This window comes from Micropterus dolomieu, linkage group LG01 (assembly GCF_021292245.1).
Source record: "Micropterus dolomieu isolate WLL.071019.BEF.003 ecotype Adirondacks linkage group LG01, ASM2129224v1, whole genome shotgun sequence".
NCBI classification, from domain to species: Eukaryota; Metazoa; Chordata; class Actinopteri; order Centrarchiformes; family Centrarchidae; genus Micropterus; species Micropterus dolomieu.
In genome coordinates, this window is record NC_060150.1 from 2,242,673 (window position 1) to 2,250,903 (window position 8,231).

Sequence of the window (8,231 nt, forward strand, 5' to 3'; positions counted from 1 at the left end):
AGTTCAGCAATACAAACTCAAAAGTTATCAAACAGTGGTCGGACAAAGAGGGATTCTGTGGGAACACCACTAAATGTTCAATTTCAATACCATATACCAAAACAAGGTCGAGGGTGTGGCTAAAACAGTGAGTCGGTTCATGAACACTCTGAGAGAAGCCAATGGAATCTAACAAAGAGATAAACGCAGTACTAAAGCTGTCATTCTCAACATCCACATGAATATTAAAATCCCCTACAATAATAACTTTGTCCATTTTAAGGACTAAAGTTGACAAAAACTCTGCAAATTCAGATAATTCAGAGTACGGACCAGGTGCTCGGTACACTATAATGATCAAGATCAACTCTTCACCATGACACAGGAAGTATTTGTAACTTCAGTGTACTTGCTCACATCTGAACAAAACTTTACGTGCTTGATAACTGTCCCACCCCGAAGTCATCTACACGCCAATACCGATTTATATTCATAGCGGGAAGTGCTATGTAGCTCCACATAGGGGACACAGGAAGCGACATATCGCACCTTCATGCGGCATCGGAACCGCAAAGCAAATTCACAGCCGCACCGGCAGAGCTCCAGAATGTGCAACTCGGCTGGCTCACACCCGGACGCGCTACAAGTGCGAGAGCCCGCCCAACGCTGCTTGCAGCTTTAATTTAGTTTAGGTTTAGAGCTGATTAGTAGGCTAGAGTCGAAGATAGCTGCAACTCCACCTCCTCGGCCTGTGCCTCGAGGAATGTGAGTATTAATATGACTGGGAGGGGTGGATTCATTTAGGCTAACATATTCTCCATCACCCAGCCAGGTTTCGGTAAGACCAAATAAATCAAAATCATAATCTGATATTATTTCATTTACTAGTACACCTTTAGAAGAGAGAGATCTGATGTTTAAGAGTCCACATTTAACTCTCCTATTCGTTTGCACTATTGCTCTTGTGGTTTTAATTTTTATGAGGTTTTTATGCACAGCTCCTCTTCTGTTTACCTTTTTAAATAATTTCGATGGTCGGGGGGCAGACACCGTCACTATAGGATTTTCACTAAGTAACTCCTCCTCCATCATTTTTGCTTTGTCTTGGACTGCTTCACCTGCTCTGTAAGTTCACAGTTTGTTCAAATGAACATCTCTAATTTACCTGCAAACTCTTCTGTCTTAATCTGGGCCAAAAAATCTTTGTTTCCTGTGTGGGTACATAAGTTGAATGGAACTCTAAACATTTAGATCGCAATGGCACGGTTACTGTTAACTCTGTGATTTGTTTACTGTATTATTTATTTTAGTTAGTTAGTATTATTTAGTTATTTTAGTCCTCTTGCACTTGACACATCAGGTGATCTGCCATGTGTGTTGTTTTGTGTGTTTTCAGTCTGTCAGGCTGTCTGATCACAGAGGAAGGTTGTGCTTCTCTGGCCTCAGCTCTGAGCTCCAACCCCTCCCATCTGAGAGAGCTGGACCTGAGCTACAATCATCCAAGAGACTCAGGAGTGAAGCTACTGTCTACTGGACTGGAAAGTCCTCACTGGAGACTAAATACTCTAAAGTATGAAGGGGTTATATGAACAGTTGCACTTGTAGGAAGCCTTGTAGGTTTCTGCATGTTAAAGGAACTGTCATTGTGAGAAATATCCTTTTTTCTCGCGATTGAATCATTTTCATCAAAAACTGGATCCGAAAAATTAATCAGAATGCAGGAAATGTAAATAAATTTTCATATATTCAGCATCAAAGATTTCTTAAAAATATTTCGTCTCGATCTCCTGAACCCAATCTCGAATCTTGTCTCATGGGTCAAGTGTCTCGTCACACTCCTATTTCCAATTCTTGGGAACTTCAGAGATTTTGGCTTGATTGTGTAGAATTATGCCGTGTTCCCATACAACACAAATTGAATTTGGATCGATCAGGGCTATACTATGCTTTCTTGTTTCATAGTAAAGTACAAGACAGACTCATTTCCGCACTTACTAGGTAGTTCAATCTGCTTACTTTCATCCAAGCAATCTCCCGTTTTGTCCGGTGTCTGTATAAATATGAAGCAGGACCTTAGCACACTGCCTGGCTGGAAACTCACACTCTCCTCCAGAGCTTCCTATCCCTCAGTATCTGTCAGTCAACAAGCAGAGGCTCTGTCTTCACTCTGCCTGGCCCTTTCGTTGACCTTGGTACACGAATAACATCTGGAAAATTTAAACGCTGGTAGGATTTCATGACACAGTATTATACAAATTTCGTGCTTGAGTTGAAAAATGTTTTCTTGCACAGTTACATGGATGAAACGATTTTCCGCACTATTGCATCAGCTTTTGTATGTAATCGCAAAATGTTCGCTTCACGTTGTATGTGAAAACAACATTGGGGATCCTTACTGGAGGCTTGTCCTGACTAGAATTTGAACCCCAGACTGGCTGTTCAAAGGGCAATGACACTGCCACAGCACCGTCCAGATACTTTGGTTTGTTCAGTCTAGACTGATTATTAATAATGACAGGGTGGAGAGCGAGAGAGTGATCAATGACAGAAGCAACTTAATGTAAAGAATGTAAAGCCAAGCTTAATGATGTCAGTGATATCAATGATGGACCAACCGAGAAGCCATGCTGGAGAAGTTACAGAAAGTCTTTGCTGTTCAGATTCAGTTCAGATTCACTCAAGGAGGAAAAGCAGCAGGGAGCCAAGATTTATAAGGAAAGAGAGAAAGAGATCAAGGAAGGAAGAGAGGAAGATTGGATAAAGGATATCGAAACCAGCTCTACTTTTGGGGTGAAGGGGCAGTGACCAGGGCAGTCGTGGCACCAACACTAAAGTGCTACCTGTTTTTATTGATGTTCCTGGACTCACGTGTACATATCATGTGTGTCACAGCAGATATAAATAGTAGAAGAGTATTTTCCCTAAACTGTCATTATTTCTTTTAATGCCAAAAAACATGACATGTACAGTACAGTGTAAACAGAAGTGATCCTGACAGTAACTATTACCAATCACTAATACCATCATCATCATACCACATACCAACACATGAAATGATGCTGTTTCCATCAGAAAGAGGTTTTCTGATGCGGTTTTCAAGGGAAACAATCACTGACCCGTGGTTTTCTGGCAGAAGTCTGGAACACGGACTGCTTTGTGTGTTACAGATGTTGTCCTCTTCTTTTACACACCAACATCCTGTGGGTTACTCTCACCTCTTTATCCTAAATTAGTGGACTTTACTAGAAAGGTTTTTCTACAAGGTGATCCTAAACATGTTAAGGTGTATCAACACAGAACCTTAATTGGATGCAGTAGTAATAAAGTTTAAATGAGTAGTTTCACTCTAAACCGTTAGTTTACATAAATAACATTTAAATCAGTAAATCAGTTTTAATTGCCAGGTATGTGTACAGAAATGAGAAATTTGACTTAATCTGACGGTCTTACATTGTGCTCACTGTACACATACAAGTCTAAAAAAAACTGTTCATCAGAGTGATGGCCTATGGGTAGAAAACTTCAGGGTGGGGCTCTTCTCAAACGTGTATAATTTTGTACAGATCTGTTACAGTCAAGTTAACAACTTCCTGTGTCACGGCAATGCACAGAACTTTGCTGCCACACCACGCCATTAACTGCAAACTCTCACATTTTACAACATGGCATCGTCAGTTCATATGGCCAACCTGCTAGGAGTAGTTCATCAGAGTGTAAAACTTGACATTTCCTAAACGGGAGGGTTTGCAAGTCTGGTATGGTCTCTGAGCGCTGTGGTGCTGCAGTGTTGTTAACAGAGGGACTGCAGAGCGCCCTCTGGTGGGCAAGCTATGCAACACTCATGAACTGAGGGAAGGATCCGACTCTCTGTCTTTTTTAATAGTTATATATCAGCTGTTATAAATGCCGATGCAGATATATCTGCAAGTAGCTTATGTTGCCCAATAATATCTGCAAAACAATAAATTGGTCTGGCTCTAATCTGTATTAGTTCCTCCTCTGGGTTGTGGTTAGAGCATCTGCAGTGGACAGATGTACATTTAGCCAGAGCCAGGATGCCATTGTGCCATTTTTGCTGCTTTGGCCTCCTCCTTCTGAGTGCAACACTTTCCACTTGTTCTATTTTGCATCTGTTTTACTAAAGTTATTGTTAAAATTTTGTTCAGTAATCTGCTTATGGATCTGACCCCCCCCCCCCCCCCCCCCCTTCTTTCAGGTTGGATCCTGGTGGAGTCCGATGGTTGAGACCAGGTCTGAAGAAGTGTAAGTGTGTTTTTCATTTGATTCATGATAACAAAGCAGCACAGATTCAGCAATCTTCAGATTGTGACAATGTCTGAATCAATCGATTAATAACTGCAGCTGTATCGTGTCTTGTTCTCTCCATCAGATTCCTGTGAACTCACACTTGATTTAAACACAGTAAACAGAGAGATCAAACTCTCTGACAACAATAGGAAGGCGATGTGTGTGGATGAGGATGAGTCATATCCTGATCATCCAGACAGATTTGACCAGTGTCCTCAGCTGCTTTGTACAAATGGTCTGACTGGTCGCTGTTACTGGGAGGTTGAGTGGAGAGGAAGTATTGAAATATCAGTGAGTTACAGAGGAATCAGAAGGAAAGGAAACCGAGAAGACTGTGAGTTTGGAGGGAGTGATCAGTCCTGGAGTCTGAGCTGCTCTGATGATGATGGTTACTCTGTCTGTCACAATAACACAACAACAACCATCTCCTCCTCCTCCGTCTCTTACAGAGTAGCAGTGTATGTGGACTGTCCTACTGGAACTCTGTCCTTTTACAGAGTCTCCTCTGACACACTGATCCACCTCCACACCTTCAACACCACATTCACTGAACCTCTTTATCCTGGCTTTGGGCTCTGGGACAGGCATGATTCCTCAGTGTCTCTGTAAGAGGGAGAATCTCCTGTTAGAGAAAAGATCAGTTGAGTCTGTACAGGATCACAGTTACAGAAATCTTTCAAGTTCTTGTAATAAATTTATCAATGAACTTTGGACAAAGTGATTTAAAGTGATTCAACAGATTTCCTTTGTAAACTTCTTACACTTCCAGTCCTTCAAAGATGCAAACTCCAGTCATTAAATGGTGGAAATGCTGATGCTAATTAGGGCCCGAGCACGACCGTGCGAGGTCCCTATTGAATTTGTAAAGATTTTTATTTTTCTGCAAAGTAAGCTCCATTTTGGGGACCTGAGCATACTCGAAAACTCACCAAACTTTGGACACATGTCAGAACTGGTGAAAAATTTTGTATTTTATGGGTTTCGCGCATGGGCGTGGCAAAATGACTCGCTAGCGCCACCTAGAAAATTGAAAAAGATTAGCCCCTCGTTCACGTTCAACCTACATGCATGAAATTTTCTAGGGAAATCGTATCATATCAAGACGCACAAAAAAGCCTCAAGAACCCATACCCTAAAGTCAACAGAAAGTCGGCCATTTTGAATTTTACGGCCATTTTTGGATGATTTACACACTTCGTACTTTAAGGAACTCCTCTGAGGGATTTAGTCGGATCGATGTCAAATTTCTGCTGTGCCTTCTAAAGGCATTGAAGATGAAAAGTTGTGCTATCTTTGAGTTTTCGTCAATGGGCGTGTCCGTGGCATCAAAGATCAACTGTTCGCCACAACACAGGAACTTTTTGTAACTTCAGTGTACATGCTCACATCTGAAACAAACTTTACGTGCTTGATAACTCTCCCACCCCGCAGACATCTACACAGCAATACCGATTTATATTCATAGTGGCAAGTGCTATGTAGCTCCACATATGGGACACAGGAAGTGACATATAACACCTTCATGCGGCGTCGGAACCGCGTAGCAAATTCACAGCCGCACCGGCAGATCTCCAGAATGTGTAACGCGGCCGGCTCACAACCGGACGCGCTACAAGTGCGAGAGCCCGCCCAATGCTGCTTGCAGCTTTAATTGTGTTTATTTTATCTTAATATTAATCCTTTGGTTTATTGCTGTATTCATGTTTTTGTCGTATATACTTTTATGTGGTTTCCTTTTAAATTGTATTGTTTTATTTGCTTGCTGTATGTTTGTCCCATGTATTCTTAAGCCTTTCGGTACAGTAAAAAAAGGACTTTGAGGGATTATTTAATGGCCACAAACAGCTGTCAATATTAAAACAAAAATATATATTTAATTGTAACTGTCGCTTATCACTGTACATTAATTACACATAGTCACATAATCATCAGAGGTGAACCAAACAAACAACAACTGCATCCCTTATTACATGTCCAGTCGGTTCCTCATTCTGAGATCCACCTCCTAAAAGCAAGACTTTAAAAAACTGGTCTCTTCACAAATGAAAACAACTGAGCATTCTTTATTTTGTTTGCCTTTTTATAATTTAAAACACGCATTCAAAATATCCATAACATATCTATGACTAATGTATAGATTACATTATTTGTTGGGGGTCAGATGAGGGGTTCGACTGGTTAAAGAAAGGGAAAATGGAAATAAATGTTTGTATTAGTTTTTTGTGCTGTTTTCTGTCTCACATAAAAGTGGCCCCACGCTGGCTATCCTACCTGTTGTACTTGATGTAGCTAACAGCCTACATTGTGATATGGTCCCATTTAGAGCACTTGTAATCTGGATTTGGATTGGGATTTCCAGAGTTATTTATTTTATTTGAAACCCCTAAAACATAACAAACATTTCCTTCTTTTTTCAATTTATTTATACAGTCAGACCCCTCATATGTATAAATGTGTATATAGGCTACTACATGATAAATGTCTTTAAAAAATAGTTTTGTTCCAGCAGCATCACTCAGACAAACAAGTCGTAGTAACATTGCACTGATGGTATAGAAGCTCTATGTAATTCAAGTGCTTATGTATTTCAGAATTTTTTTATGTTTCTCTTTTAAACTTTTGGTTATTGGAGCAGTGATGACTTTTCATGTTTGTCTGTGTTTGTAAAATGTGTGGCAAGATGTCTCCTGCAAACCAAATCTACTTCTGGGTCCAAATAAAGTGAGCTGAACGTGAAACTAGTAAGTGTGAGTCCTATTGGCTTCATCTCAGCATAATGTAGAGTGACCACTGGAGGGCAGTAAACACTTGGGAGTCCATATTAGTCAGTTTATAAAGAACATCAGTGTTTCTAGCAGTTTAATAATCTCTGTATTCACATATAGAGACTCATGATCAGCCTGAGGAACATTAGTGCTAAAATAATGCAGTGAATGTGGAATAATGTCAGTGTGAACATCAGTTTTATTGTCAGTGCTGCAGTTACTGACAGTCATCACTGGATGGCAGTAATTATGATTGTTTCTCTGAAAGAGTCCCTTTAACAGTCCGTTCCCTTTCAAGGGAACTCGCTATGCGTCTATAACTCTTTGGGAACGCCCCCAGCGTGAATGCGTCTGAAGCATCTATGTCAACTAGTCCAATGGAAGGAATGAACGTCACGGGCGGGTGACGTCATGACCAGGAAGAGATAAAAGCGCATCCAGTGCAAACCGGCATTAGCTTCTGTTGCCTCAGCAAGCGATCTGTGTACTACTGTCCTGTCTGTTTATTGTTGTCTGTTACTATTGGAAGAGTATTTATTATGGCAAAACAAATGTACAAGCAGTGTGCTTCTCCCTGACCGCGTTATTTAACGGGTGGGGATACACACAAGCTTTGTGTCACTTGTTTGGGAGTGGAGCATGCGGTTTCAGCCTTTGAGGGGGCTAAATTCGATGAGAGTGGCCTAGGCTCGCGATCCTCAGGGTGCAGGACCCGCCCATGCAGAGGCAACACGGAGAATGCATTCCTGGGGATCGCAAAAGGATCTTTCAGAGGGATTAGAGACGGGTCCAAGGGCCTTTTCTCCTTCCTTACCTGGAAGATCCAGTGCTCTCCCCCCGGTGTCGGAAGCCAACTCTGCAGCTTCTTCTGCCCGGGGAGAGAGCTCGCCTATGCTTCAGTGCTCTTCCTCCAAGGAGGTTGATGTGCTGAGCATGGCAAGTGAAAGCACACACACGGGGGAAATAGATTCGCCAGCTATTTCCCCAGCATAAGAGGAGCTGGTGGAGGTGATCACTCGTGCTGTAGATAAATTACATATTGATTGGCCAGCCGAGAAAAGGGGCTTCTTAACATCTGATGTTTCACCTCCACCACGAGGCCTTCCCTTTTTCCCCGATCTTCACAGTGAGCTGTCTAGATCATGGAAAAAACAATATTCATCATGATTATTTAGCCCT

The 8,231-nt window shown here is 41.6% G+C and overlaps 1 protein-coding gene across 1 annotated transcript in view; it reads left to right on the forward strand.

Annotated features, from left to right (window-relative positions):
• Window positions 1-5,101, forward strand: part of LOC123971228 (NLR family CARD domain-containing protein 3-like) — a 61,419-nt gene extending 56,318 nt beyond the window's left edge. Inside the window, exons 14-16 of the mRNA XM_046049944.1 lie at window positions 1,376-1,549; window positions 4,196-4,242; window positions 4,370-5,101. Of these exons, the coding sequence (XP_045905900.1) occupies window positions 1,376-1,549; window positions 4,196-4,242; window positions 4,370-4,896 (748 nt within the window). The 3' untranslated portion in view covers window positions 4,897-5,101. The remainder of the gene's footprint in view (window positions 1-1,375; window positions 1,550-4,195; window positions 4,243-4,369) is intronic.
• Window positions 5,102-8,231: the final 3,130 nt, after the last annotated feature.